Raw genomic sequence first — 15,307 nt, 5'->3', positions numbered from 1 at the left:
AAAAAAAAAATTGAATTTATCTTCACTAATTTTATTTTATTTTTGAATCATTTCATTCGCGAGGAGCTAGATGAGAAGAAACTCTCAAGTCCAGTTTTGGAGTAGAGATTTCCCTCGAGGAATCTTTAGAATTACCACTGCTTAGCTTTTAATTCACCTCTGACCATCAAATGAAATGTGAATAACTTGTCCCTAGCCCCGACTCTACCTGACAAAAAAAATACACACATACACACAAATAATGGATTGATGGAAATAAGAAGAAAAAATTGACAAAGATTTGTACCTAAGGAAGTAGTGGATTCAGATAAAGAGATTTCAAATGAAGTTTCAATAAATTCTTTATTTTGATTGTCAGTGGTGGCTAGTGGTGTTCAACTATGGAGCTCATCAATGCTTGATGTTAGTGTGCAATAGAGGTAGAGGTCATCAATAGACTCCAACTATGGATAACTATTTGAAGTCTTTGTCAAGGTGTGGGTGAGAATATGCAAATGAGATCTATAAGTAATATTGTATGAGTTGACGCTTCTAGAAAGTGCTAAGGTTGCCCAAAAAAATTAAAGAGGTATAACATGATGCTTCTAAGAAATGCCAATGTTGACTACTTAAATCGATTATAAGTGCCAACTCATCCTTCTAACAATTGTCATTGTTTACATATTTCTAAAAAGTGCCAATACATTTATTTAGAAGTGCTAACTTTGGCTCATTTCCTATACACACCATCTTAGTACCTAAATATTTATGTCTTTCATAAGCACAAGAAATTAATTGTTAATAATTTTGTTTTTTTTTAGTAGTAGTAGTGAAGTCATTCTAGGCAAGATCCCCAAAAGTGGAGTATTTCAAAGCAAGAATCCTACAAGTGGAGGCTTGAAAAGACTGCTATAAGGGCAACAAGGTTAGGCCAAGACCTCTAAAAGGGGAGTCTTTCTAAGCAAAATTCTTGCATATGAAGGCAAGTTGTAATCATGTAAACGCATTTTGAAGTCACGATGATCCATTGGGTCTAAAATAAATAATATTTACATAGGTGAAATCGGGTCATTACAAATTGGTATTAGAATCAATCTTCAACCACTCTTTGTTTGTTTAGCCTCACAATGGATTTCTATTTGTGTAACCTTGCAATTTATGGGACACAATGAGAATGTCATGTCTACTTAGAAGGTTGATTGTGATATCTCATATAAGTTAGGGGCAATGATGAAAATATCGGTAATCACGGATATATTGGTACTTCGATTTTACGGATATATCGGAGATATATCGGTGGATATTTTGGAAAAAAATATCGGTAAGCTTAAAATTGTTAAAAACTCATGAAAATGTAAGGAAAACCTCATAATAATATAATTAGAAGTATAATAGACATTTTAAAGTTATTTATTGAAAATTTTAATATATGTATAACATGATTTATCATATTTGATAATAATATCGTATGCATCGATAAAAATATGAATTTATAAGTGTACATTTATTATTAAATTACATATAATATTATGATATTTGATTATAATATATCTAATTTTAAAATATATATTAATATTAAAATATGATTCATTTAATTCAATTGTATTAAAACAATATAAAATAAATTATGATATATATATAATTTTTTAATATTTAATTAATTATTAATGATATTAAAAACATTATGAAGAAAATTATATAATTTTTATATTTTTGGTAATTAATTAAAAGAAAATTTTGCATTTAATTATAAAATAATTATAATTAATTTGCTCTTTAAAATATTCTTTTAATATTTTTTTATATAATGAGTTTAAGTATATATATGTTTGGTGCACTTTATATTACAAGGGCAAGTTAGCCCAGATGGCAAGGGGAGTAAACCCCAAACCTTTTTAAAGAGGAGGCGCACTGTAGCGGCACTGTAGCACTTTTGACTTCATTGTAGCACGTTTGACTCTATTGACCCATGTTGACCATGCGATATATCGGGGAAAATCGTCTATTTATCGCCAAAATCACCGATATATCGCGAGATACCGCCAATTCCTTGAGATTTATCCCGAAATATCGTCAGACCGATATTTCAACGATATATCGCCAAAATATCACGACATTTTCCTCCTTGGTTAGGGGAAGAAGTTCATGACACTATATACATGGTGGACTTTTCTTGACTATGTAGATGCTCTTTAAAGCCGTAAGAGCCCATTAGGCCTAAAACGAATAGTATCTACATTGGTGAGAATGAGTCGTTACACAAGTCATGTTAGACAAGATCATGGCAAGTGCAATCGGGTCTTACTAGGCAAGACTAACGCAAGACCCACACTGGTCATACCTTTTCATGTATTTAACTAACATAAATGTTTGCAATCTCTAAGTTTGGTACACCCAAAAACATATAAAGACTAGGAGGTTTGGTCACATGCAACAAAGGCAAATGAGTTCACCACCAAAAGGGTTGATGGTTTAAGATGAAAGTCCTGGAAGAACAAGTATAGGGGATAAAAATTGATTGAATGAGAGAAGAAAAACATAGGGGTCGTGATTTATGAGAACACATAGCCTAAGCAAGGTGAAAAAGTGGAAAGGGAAGTTACCAACACCCAAATAATTGAGATAGCTTTATTAAGTCAATCTGACAAATGGTTAGATAAATATAAATGAAAAATGTGAGTTGACAAAACTTCACCAGAAAAATGTTATACAAGCAAGCTGGGTAGCTTACTGTATTACCAGTAGTCTCCACAAGAGCAAGATCCATCCTTGAAATGATGAAATCGCTTTATATCTCTCAATACGATCTCCCTTCGACTCAGCTTACTAGCATATTTCATCATGGAGTGGCAATCCCCACAGACTCTCAGGTTCTTCACAATCCTTATGGTTGACCCCGGAGCAGTACTAATGAGCCAAAGGCAAGTGCCAACTTCTCACTATGGCTTCCCAACGCATCTTCCTTCTCTTCTTCTTCAATATTGTGAAGTACCCATGCAGTTTCAGGCATGTATCCTTCTTGCTTTGCACTTGCTGTTATCTCCTCTAGTTTTAGGCTTATCTCTTCTGCACGCACATGAGCATGATCACCAGCTACAAAACTATGCACTTGGCCCTCCACTTCAATATAGCTCCACCCAGGATCTTTCTCTACACCTCTATTCTTCATTAAAGTTCTCACTCTTTCTACATCTTCCCATCTTCCCACTGCAGCATAAACGTTTGACAGAAAAACATAGCTTCCAGGATGCTTAGGTTCAAGCTGCAGGAGCTTCTCTGCAGTAAGTTCTGCCATTTCAATGTTTTTGTGAGCCCTGCAGGCACAAAAGAGTGCTCCCCATATCACAAAATCAGGATTTATCGGCATGCTCTGAATGAAACTTAGAGCTTCATCCAGCCGGCCTGCCCTGCCTAACAGATCTACAATTAATGTATAATGTTTCATGGTAGGCTCAATGGAGTAGTCAAGCCTCATGCTTTCAAAGAAATTAAGCCCCTGATCTACGTTCCCGGAATGAGAACACGCAGTTAAGATGGCAAGAAATATAACCTCATCTGGGTTTATTCCTGCAAGTAGGACAAATTTCAATTCTTATAGATTTATTTAGATAATCAAATAAAATTTCATACAACACTGAAAGATCTCAAACCTGCAGATTTCATCTTTACAAAGCATTGAAGAGCTTGATCAAAACATCCATGGATTGCCCACCCCCATATCATGACACTCCAAGTAAGAAGGTCCTTCCCTTTTGTCTCAACAAAAACCCGGCTAGCAGACTTGATATTCCCACACTTTGCATACATGTCAACCAGAGCAGTCCCAATCCCTCTGTTCAACTTAAAACCATTGCTCGAGAGATAATTGTGGATTCGTTCTCCAACTTGGAGAGCTCCAATTTTAGTGCAAGCCAAAAGAGCAGAAACAACAGTTAGATCATTAGGCCTCACGCCCTCCTCCAGCATCCTCCAAAACATTGATAAAGCCTTTTCATGGTCCCCATTCTGTGAAAACCCATTAATCATTGTGGTCCAAGAAACCACATTCTTCTCCGGCATCTGAACAAAAAGCTCTTTAGCTCGGTCCAAATCTCCATTTCTGACAAACCCATTAATCAAACTATTCCAAGAACCCGCATTTCTCTTCGGCATTGCCTCAAAAAGCGAAGCAGCCTTACTCAAATCCCCCACTTTACAACACCCATTAATCAAAACATTCCACAGCAGAATACTCTCTGCTTTATTTCTCTGAGGACTTTCATCAAACAGCTGCAAACCAAAACCCAACTCCCCAATTTTAACATACATATCAACCAACGAGACCCGAACAAAAGAATCGAACTCAAGCCCAAGCTTCATGACTCCACCATGAAGACATCTCCCAAGCCCTACATCAACCAAAGCCGCCACAGATTTGAGCACAAACGGCAGAGTTAATCGATCAGGTCGAATACTCAACCTCAACATTAGCACAAAATGCGAAACAGAGCCCTCAAACCGAGAATTCTCAGCAAGCCCACGAATCAAAGCGTTGAAAACAAACAAGTTGGGGTGATCAAAACAACGAAATATGGAAAGGGCGTAATCGAGGGATTTGAGCGAACAAGAGGAGGAAATGAGCTGAGTAACCACCCGGCTATTAGAGAAGAGATTATGGAGGAAGATTTGGGCGTGGATTTGGTGGAGTTGAGGAAGGGTGTTGGAGGCGTGTATGAGGGGAATGAAGTGGGTTTCCGGGGAGCGAGAGGGTCCATGAGCCCTTGTGGTGGTGGTGACGGTGGTTGTTTTGGCGGGAGGGGAGGTTGGTTTGAACAGAGCGTTGAGAGCTTTTAGTCCTTGTGATTTTGACATGCCAGCCTTCCATTAAGTCTTAACACTTGTGATTTAATTCCTTCTCCCTTCAATTTTTCCTTTTTTTCTCTCCAAATTCAAGATATGCTTAAATGATCTATTTTATTCTTCAAATGATTCCATTGAAAATTTATCTTAAATTTTTATTAATGGAAGATTCAAATGAAAATTAAAATTCAAATGCAATTCCCTATTTAGACATTACTCCATGATACATAGGATGGTAATGAAGTGGATTTTTTTTTAGTATTTGTCTCATCTTGCTCTAAACAAGACGGATTTGAGATTAAAAGAAACATGTTAAAGATGGTTTAGAAATAATTTTTTTTAATCAAGGTTAAGTTCAAAGTGGATTCGGGTATTATCTTATTCCACCCTACCCATTTATATATATAATTAAATAAAAATAAATCATTTTAATTTTTTTTGGTCTCCTTTAACTAAAATAAAATAAAAAATCTACTTCTTAAAAAAATAAAATTTAAATTTTATAATATTTCTTTATTTATAAATTATATTTATTTTTAATATAATTAAATTTTGAAAAAATAAATAGGGTAAAGCAGGTATAGGGAATTCTTGTACCTGCCCTATCTTGCATTTGCCATATTCGCTTTGGCATGCCCATTTAGTTTTTTTTCTTTTCTTTTGAAACAAGGATGGGAACAAATTTAAATAACACTCCGTCTTGAATTTGCCTTTCGTAATTCCTAATATATATATATATGTAGAATTAATTTTTTTTTTTGTTATATGTCACATTATATTATGAGAACTTTGCTTCATAAATCACTTTTGAATGTGTAAGTGTTATTTTTCTAGGATATTTGATTTAAAAAGTGATATTTAGTTAAAAAGGACCAAAATAAGCTTGAAATCGGAAAAATAACCTCTTTTACTCCTTTGAGGAAAGAACCATCTTTGAATAGTATTACTTTTCTTTATTCCCTTAAATAAACGTCATCTTTCTCTCATTCTTAATTCTCATGCCATTTTTGCTACCTAGTTCTCTCCTCTTTAAATTCATATTGCTCTCTTTTTTAGTGAAGTTTAAACCTTAAAATAAAGATCAACATATAAAAAACAAATATTAGTGCCTTACCCATTTTAAAAATCACATAATGAAGTTTTCTTATCTTTCGTTTTTCCTCCAAGATTCTTCACATTCTCCGTTTTTCTTTGTTTTTTATTGAGGTTTTTTGCAATGTAATATAACCCTCTACAATGTCAAAGATGATATTAGATAGAAAGTTGTCGTTGGTCAATCTTTGGCTTTTAACATATGCTTAATTCACCATTTTTATTTTTTAAATAATACAATTAAAATTAGTTATAATGCATGTATTATTCATATTTAGAAGAAAGATTCAAAATGAGTTCAACTAAGTAGATTTATAATGTGTACAATGAAACTAATTCAAAGCCAATGAATTGAATATGAACGTAGAAAAATAGATATGGATCATGTGCGCCGTAAAGTATACTTCGGTAGAATATGAATTGATTTGGGAGGTTAAGAGGAAATTAATAATAATATCATAAATAACTCTAATTAAAATGGAAGGATTCACATTGATGTTAAAAATTTTGAAATTAATGAATTCATAAATTATTAAGTTCATATCATACTGAATGAATGTGGTTTATTAGTTTATTTATTATCATAAATTAATAAATTAATATTCTCTTTAGATTATAAATAAGACATGTTACCTAAGTATAGGGTTGGAAGCCATCAATATTGAATGTTTGGTGTAGTAATAGTGGGATTCTTTGTACTTGAATTTAAAAGCATCACAATCCTTATGCTTTCTTCCTCAAATGATGGAAGAGGTTCTTTACTTAACACTTGACTCTTTACTTGGTCCAACTCCTGATTAAGACCAACAAGTACTCAAAGACCCTCTTGGATTCTAAAAAAATTCTTCGATTACACATGATCCACAATAGACTCCATTTCAACAATCAAATACAAGTTCTAACTATAAACTTCATTGTATTGTAATATTGAGTTACAATGATTATATCTTGTTTGGTTCGATGAATTTGAAATTTTAGTTCATAGACTTGAGCAACAACATTGATATTTAGCTTTGATTCATTGCATCCCAATTTCCTTGGATTTAGGGAGAAGTCTTAATCCCTTACTAATCTCAAGCAACATTGAATTCAACAACTAAGACATCACAATTAAATTCTTGGCATCCCACATAACATATTTTGGATTTGTTTCTTTTGATTTTGCAATAGCTCCAAATATATAACTTGTCTTTCTCTTACTCCTAAGGAACTATTTGGAAGATGGGACATTCCAAAAAATTATTGTTAGCCCAAGGGTTCTCCTAATCGTGATTTGATGATAACAAACCATGGTTAAGTGACTAATTGGTTTGAATGGTAAAGAATCTCAGGTATAAATTCGGAAATTCATCAAATGACCAAATGGATACAAGATTGAGACTTTTGGAAGACTTTTGATCATAGGAAACCAATGTAAGATGAATGCATGGGTGCACTTAGGTTTTTCATACCGTTTCATGCATCTTTAAAAACTCGGTTTACCCTTTAAAGTTTCGATTTCATTAAAACCTGAGTTTTATCAAATGCACCTTAGGTAAAATGTTTTAAAATTGATATATTAATTTACCTAAAGACCTTGCCTAAGTGTTAGAAAAGAAATGAATTGAAAAAGATAAGTTTTCTGGGCCAAAATGCTGAACCGGTTGAGGCTATGGCCAACCGGCTCAACTGGTTGGGGAACCGATCGATCGGTTGCCCTTGTCCGATCGAGATCCGGTTGAGGAGTGCCAAAAACACTCTCTCTCATCCAGTAGCTTCCTTTTCCCGGTTGAAGGTTCCCCCTTCTCGCTCGAGGTTCGATCGAGGCAACGGTAACCTGCTAAAACATTAAATACTCCAACGGTTAGTGAACTGGTCGACCCCCAGCTCGACCGGTCGAGGCTACTTTTTTTTTTTCTTGGCTCCCGAGCTTAGAAACCTATAAATTGAGAGTTCCACTTCATTTATGACACAGAGAACACTTGCAATCAATTTTCTACCTACTTGTTCTTGCTTAAAAGCTCTCATTTCTTTCTTAGTGCATTAAATCCTCACTTGCATATCTTTTAGTGCACCCTTGTGAGTCATCCTAGCTTTGATTTGTATTTGAGCTATCTTTGAGCTAGGTTGAGGGATTCTTTCTTGTAAAACTTGAGTGTTAAAGCCTTCAAGAGGTTTGAATCTTGAAGAGATTGTGTAAGAGCCCATTTGAGCCGGAATCCAAGTGTAAAGGATTGGAAGCTTGGTTGAAGCTTCAAGCTAGTAGAACCCCCACTCGGTTAGGAGATTAAGGAGAGTGGACGTAGGCAAGGAAGTGTCGAACCACTATAAAATCCGAGTTTGAATTCTCTAACTCTATCATTTTATTTTTTATTATATTGTGCTTGAATTAGTTGTGTCGAAAAAGATTTTGAAAAACCCAATTCACCCCCCTCTCGGGTGTTTTTCTCATTTAAACATAGCCTTTATTTTCTCAATTGGATCAGAGCTAGACCTCTTGTTTAAGACCTAATAGTCTAAGAGGAAATAGTTATTCCATCAAGCTCATCTCACATTGAAATTTTTGCAAAACATAGAGCTCCATTTTTTACGGGAACCGACTATCCCTATTGGAAAACTAAAATGACTTGGTATTTACAATCAACCGATTTAGACGTATGGGATGTCATTGAAGATGACCCAACTTTTCCTACAAAACTAGTTAATGGAGTCATGGTTCCAAAACCCAAGCACGAATGGAATGAGTTTGATAGAAAAAATTTTCAATTAAATGTTAAGGTCGTTTTTACTTTGCAATGTGCTATGGATAGAAATGAATATAATAGAATATGTCAATGTAAATCGGCTAAAGAAATTTGGAGATTGCTTGAAATAACTCATGAAGGAACAAATCAAGTGAAAGAGTAAAAAATAAATTTACTTGTTCATAGCTATGAATTGTTTTTTATGAAAGAAAATGAAACTATTGTTGAGATGATCACTAGGTTCACCAACATTGTCAATGGTCTTAAAGCATTAGGAAAGATCTATAAGGAATCCGAAAAGGTGATGAAGATATTGAGGTCACTCCCATCAAAGTGGCATACAAAGGTCACCGCAATTCAAAAAGCAAAAGACTTGACCAAGTTACCTATGGAGGAGCTCATAGGGTCATTAATGACATATGAGATCAATTTGGCAAAGAAGCTACAAGAGGGTGAAGACAAAAAAAAAAAAAAAAGAGCATAGCTCTCAAAGCTACAACTAAGGAAGAAGAAGATGTTGAAGAAGAAAAACCAAGTGAAGAAAGCTCAACAAATATATGAGGGGTGAAAGGTTTAGAGGAAGAAAGTTCTCTTCTAGAAGAAACCTTTCTAAAAAGGAATCTTCATCTCATGGTGACAAGGAGAAATGAGAAGAGAAAAGAGATTTGGTGTGTTTCAAATGCAAAAAATCGGGACACATTAAATATGATTTTCCTCTCTACAAAAGTGAAGCCAAGAGAAGAATGAAGAAGACAATAATGGCCACTTGGAGTGAAAGTGCAGAATCCTCCGAAGAAGAAAAGGAGAAAGAAGTGGCAAACATGTGCTTCATGGCAATAGATGATCTTGATGAGGTAAACTCTAACTTTAGTGATGAAGATATGCATAATGTTTTTGAAGAATTATATGAGGATTTTGAAAAACTTAGTTTGAAAAATAATTCTCTTAAAAAGAAATTCAAGAACTTGAAGAAGTGAAAGAAAAATTTTTAATTATTGAAATTTCTAAAACTCATCTTGAAAAAGAAAATGAGATTTTGAGAAATGAAAATGAGATTTTGAAAAAGAAAAATGAATGGTTGACCTCCTCTCTTTCAATTTTTTCTTGTGGACAAAAATCTTTTGAAATGATTTTAGCTAGCCAAAAATGTGTTTTTGACAAATAAGGGTTAGGATTCAAATCTACAAAAAATCAAAAGTATTTTAAAAACTATTTTGTAAAAGAATCCTCGAGTGCAAGTCCTTCTACTATTTGCAACTTTTGTGGAAAAGGAAGGCACATTAGTAGCATATGTCCCTTAAGAAATGGTTCTCAAAAGAATTCAAATGTTAAAGCTAAAAAGGTTTGGATTGAGAAATCCAAGGGCACTAACCCTCAAGGACCCAAAAAGATATGGGTACCTAAATCAACTTGAATTTTATTTTGTAGGGTTCAAAGAAGGATAAGTGGTTCTTGGATAGTGGATGCTCAAAACACATGACCGGGGATGAATCCAAGTTTGCTTTCCTTACAAAGAGAAAGTGAGGATATGTTACCTTTGGAGACAACGCAAAAGGAAGAATCATTGGTCAAGGCAACATTGGTAATGACACATCCTCTCTTATTGAAAGTGTTTTATTAGTAGATGATTTAAAACATAATCTTTTAAGCATTAGTCAACTTTGTGACAAAGGTTTTAAAGTTATTTTTGAAACATCTCATTGCATCATCAAGGATATTCAAAATGATAAAACCATCTTCATGGGCCATAGATGTCATAATGTTTACGCTATAAATATTTCAAAATATGATGGTCATGATAGATGTTTTTCAAGCATGCATGATCAAATTTGGTTGTGGCATAGGAGGTTGGGACATGCTAACATGGACCTCATTTCCCAACTCAACAAAGATGACCTTGTTAGAGGCTTTCCCAAAATAAATTTTCAAAAGACAAAGTTTGTGAAGCTTGTCAAATGGGAAAGCAAATAAAAAACTCTTTCAAAAACAAAAATTTCATTTCAACATCTAGGCCTCTTGAGTTGTTGCATATGGATTTATTTGGCCTCTCTAGGACACCAAGTCTTGGGGGAAAGTCTTATGCATATGTCATTGTGGATGACTTCTCTAGATACACATGGGTTTTGTTTTTAAGTCAAAAGAATGAAGCCTTTTATGAGTTTTCAAAGTTTTGCAATAAGGTTCAAAATGGAAAAGGTTTTACAATTACTTGTATAAGAAATTATCATAGGAGAGAATTTGAAAATATTGATTTTGAAGAATATTGCAATGAGCATGGTATTAACCACAAATTTTCGGCTCCTAGAACTCTTCAAGAAATTGCTAGAACCATGGTAAATGAAAATAATTTACCAAAATATTTTTGGGCCAAAGTGGTTAACAACTCTTGTTATGTTTTAAATAGAAAATTATTGAGGCCCATTCTTAAGAAAACTCCCTATGAGCTTTGGAAAAACAAGAAACCCGACATTAGCTATTTCAAAGTCTTTGGGTGCAAATGTTTTATATTAAACACCAAAGACAATCTTGGAAAATTTGATGCAAAATCAGATGTTGGAATTTTCCTTGGTACTCAACTTCAAGTAAAGCCTTTAGAGTTTTCAACAAAAGAACCATGGTTGCAGAGGAGTCCATTTATGTTATTTTTGATGAATCTAACAATTCTCTCCAAGAAAGAGAGAGTTTTAATGATGATTTAGGTTTGGAGACCTCCATGGGAAAATTGCAAATTGAAGATAGAAGACAACAAGAAGTAATTGGAGAGGATCTTAAGAAAGAAGAATCACCATTGGCACTATCCCCTCCTCAACAAGTGCAAGGTGAATCAAGCCAAGACCTTCCTAAAGATTGGAAGTTTGTTATCAACCACCCACAAGATCAAATTATAGGTAATTCATGTAGTGGGATAAGAACTAGATCATCTCTTAGAAATATTTGCAATAATCTTACTTTTATATCTCAAATTGAACCTAAAAATATAAATGATGCTTTAGTTGATGAAAATTGGATGATTGTTATGCAATAAGAATTAAATCAATTTGAAAGAAGTGAAGTATGAGAATTAGTGCCAAGACCTTCAAATCAAAGTGTTATTGGAACTAGATGGGTCTTTAGAAATAAAATGGATGAAAATGACATAATGGTTATAAATAAAGTAAGATTGGTAGCCCAAGGTTTTAATCAAGAAGAAGGGATAGATTATGAAGAAACCTTTGCCCTCGTAGCTAGATTGGAAGCCATTAGGTTGCTATTTGCCTTTGCATGTTTTAAAGACTTTATTTTATATCAAATGGATGTGAAAAATGTTTTCTTAAATGGCTTTGTAAATGAAAAAGTGTATGTTGAACAACCACCCGGTTTTTAAAGTTTTAACTTTCCTAACCATGTTTTTAAACTTAAAAAGGTACTTTATGGTTTGAAACAAGCACCTAGAGCATAGTATGAAAAATTGAGTAAATTTATTTTGAAAAAAGGTTTTAAAATGGGAAAAATTGACACAACTCTTTTCATAAAGACCAAAGAAAATGATATGCTCTTAGTTCAAATATATGTTGATGATATTATTTTTAGAGCTACTAATGTCTCTCTTTGTGAAGAATTCTCTAAGTGCATGCATAGTGAGTTTGAAATGAGCATGATGGGAGAACTCAACTTCTTCCTTGGACTTCAAATCAAGCAGCTAAAGGAAGGAACTTTCATCAATCAAGCAAAGTATATAAGAGATCTTCTCAAAAGGTTCAACATGGAAGAAGCCAAGGTAATGAAGACTCCAATGAGCTCATCCATCAAGCTTGTTAAGGATGAGAAAGGTAAATCAATTGACTCAACTATGTATAGAGGCATGATAGGTTCTTTGCTATATTTGACCGCTAGTAGACCCGATATCATGTATAGTGTATGCTTGTGTGCTAGATTTGAATCTTATCTTAAAAAATCTCACTTAAGTGCCGTAAAAAAAATTCTTAGATATTTGAAAGAGACAATAGACATAGGATTATGGTATCCTAAGGGTGATAACTTTGAATTGATTGGATTCTCAGATACCGATTTTGCCGATTGTAGAGTTGAAAGAAAAAGCACTAGTGACACTTGTCATTTCTTAGGACACTCACTTGTTTCATGGCATAGTAAGAAGCAAAATTCGGTAGCTTTGTCAACGGTGGAAGCCGAATACATAGCAGTCGGTTTGTGTTGTGCACAAATTCTTTGGATGAAACAAACACTTAGTGATTTTAATTTGTCTTTTGAGCATGTTCCTATTAAATGTGATAACACTAGTGACATAAACATTTCAAAAAATCCCGTGTAGCACTCTAGGACTGAGCATATAGAGATTAGACATCATTTCCTTAGAGACCATACACAAAAGGGTGACATTACACTTGAATTTGTAAGTACAAAAGATCAACTTGCCGATATTTTTACAAAACCTCTAAGTGAAGAATAATTTGTTGATAGTAGAAGACAACTAGGGTAATTTCTGTATGATCTAATGATTGCTTAATGAGGAAGGCATACCGTATTGCCTCAACATACAGTGGGAAATAAACTACTTCATCCTACATGCCCAAAAAGGAAGATAGAAAAACAATAAGAAACATAGGGAGAAAATAGTCTAATGCTCTAAGCAACCTTGGCCAACTATTTAATGCTTGCAAAATTGATATAAGATATAACTCTACTCCATAGTAGCCAGACAACAACTGCTATGCAGTCATCTAGGCATTGTGTCACCAGTCAAACCACCCACCATCTGCCTAATGCCCTAGGCTTGCAGAGGTTTCTGTTTTCCCCCATTTCTTGAGATAGGAAACAAACCATCAATCCGTTAAAAGTGAATCAAAAAGTAAAAGAAGGATGAGCCTTCAAGCTAGGAATATAAAGGAAAAGCAAAAGACCCAACATAGACACAAAACAAAGAAGAACCAACACAAGGTGGCATGAAATCCCCGTGAAGAGCACAATTTATATAAATTATTGAATAAAAACAATTTATATATATATATAATATATGACATTGTAATAGTTTTTGGTGTCAAAATGAAGATTAATGTGGTTCTATCATATTAGATGAAAGGGGCTTATCTTGTTGAAGATGATATTTATTTAAAAAATTTTAAAATACTTTTATTAAAACATATTTTATTACATTTTAAATGAAAAATTAAATTAATTTATATAAAATATTTTCTATTAACATTAATTTATTTAAATAATTAAAATTATTAATAATTTATCTTATCAAATTAATTTTAATTTATTAAATATCGTCCAACCTAAATTTCAGTGATGTAATCAAAATAAAGATGGATAATTAATAATTATTTATATTGTGGGAGAAAAATTGTTCATAGACTGAGTTTTGGTATGTGGGTGTGCGGAGGGTGTCATCCTTGAGTTTTGGCGTCCTCAGAGAGTGGGGAGTCATCCACGGTGCGGTACAGGAGAGAAAACGTAGCTGCTGTCAAGCAAGAGAAGTTTACGGCTGATTCATAGACTGAGGTTCTCAGTACGAGGTTGGTGTCCTACGGGGAGACCCTCTCTTGACATTCTAGCTTCTCGACTTCAGACGAGGCTCTTTTGCAGGAAGCTTCCAGATTTTCAGGTACGAACTTTCTTCCTCTGGGGTGAGTTGGCAGTCATCTGTGCTGAGTGAGAGGGCCGACAGCCCTATCTGATTGGCGTCGGGGCTAGGAGAGGCCTCCCTGTGTGTTTGAGGCCCCACTGAAAAATGGACGAGAGGATTGGTAGTCTAGTTGAGTTCCCTTCTCTTCATGGAACATGAAAATGAAGAGGAAGGGTTTCATGTCCTTCTACAAAGATGGTTTTGTTTGAGTCTTTACTGGGGTGCATAGGCAAACTAGGGGAAGGGTGAGAGAGGGGTTTTGGGCTGAGTTGGGGCCTATGGGATGATTCCTGGTGTGTTAGAGGGGGCTTCAATATAATTCGCTTTCCGAGAGAATGTAACAAAAGAGAGAGACTAACCGCAGCCATGAGGAGATTCTTGGATATTATTAAGGGGTTAATGGTTACGTGATCTCCACTTACAGAGGTGTCCTTTTACGTGGTGTGGAGAAATGGACAACCAGAAGTCCCGTCTAGATCGGTTTCTGGTATCGGAAGGGTGGGAAAGTCACTTCAATGGGTTGATTCAGTGTACTTTGCCAAAGCCAGTCTCAGATCACTCTCCAATATTGTTAGATAGGGGAGGAATGAGTTCAGGTTTGAATATATATGAACTGGATGGTTTTAAGATTTGCTTAAAAGTCCATGGACGGGGTATTATTTGACTGGTTCGTGTGGCTTTATTTTTGTGTCTAAGTTGAAAAAGTTGAAATTTTCGAAATCAGACTTGAGGTTTGGAACAAAGAGGTATTTGGTAATGTATCTATAAAAAAGGAAATGACTTTTAATCAGGTTTTTAGGATTCAAAGGAGAGGGAATCTTCTCTTTCTTAAGAGGAGTCTAAAGCTAGAAGGTTAGCAAAGAAGAGTATTGTAAGTGGGCATCTTTGGAAAATGTTTCTTGGAGACAAAGTTTAAGGGAGTTTTGGTTGAGGGGGGTGACAAAAACTCTTAAGTACTTCTAGAAGATGGCTAACACATAGATGAAGAAACTTTATGGGCAAGCTCAAAACTAATGGGGCTTGGCCATACAAGGAGAATGAGATAAAG

The 15,307-nt window shown here is 34.5% G+C and overlaps 1 protein-coding gene across 1 annotated transcript; it reads right to left on the bottom strand.

The window, feature by feature from the left end:
• Positions 1 to 2,578: 2,578 nt before the first annotated feature.
• On the bottom strand, positions 2,579 to 4,830 carry LOC117915211 (pentatricopeptide repeat-containing protein At1g04840-like). Its single transcript, XM_034830774.1, is given in 3 exon segments — positions 2,579 to 2,893; positions 2,896 to 3,546; positions 3,630 to 4,830. Coding segments are annotated over 3 exon segments (2,031 nt in total). The 3' UTR covers positions 2,579 to 2,714.
• Positions 4,831 to 15,307: the final 10,477 nt, after the last annotated feature.

The sequence above is a fragment of the Vitis riparia genome, chromosome 5, assembly GCF_004353265.1.
Source record: "Vitis riparia cultivar Riparia Gloire de Montpellier isolate 1030 chromosome 5, EGFV_Vit.rip_1.0, whole genome shotgun sequence".
Classification (NCBI taxonomy): domain Eukaryota; kingdom Viridiplantae; phylum Streptophyta; class Magnoliopsida; order Vitales; family Vitaceae; genus Vitis; species Vitis riparia.
This window is presented reverse-complemented; position numbering and strand designations above follow the sequence as displayed.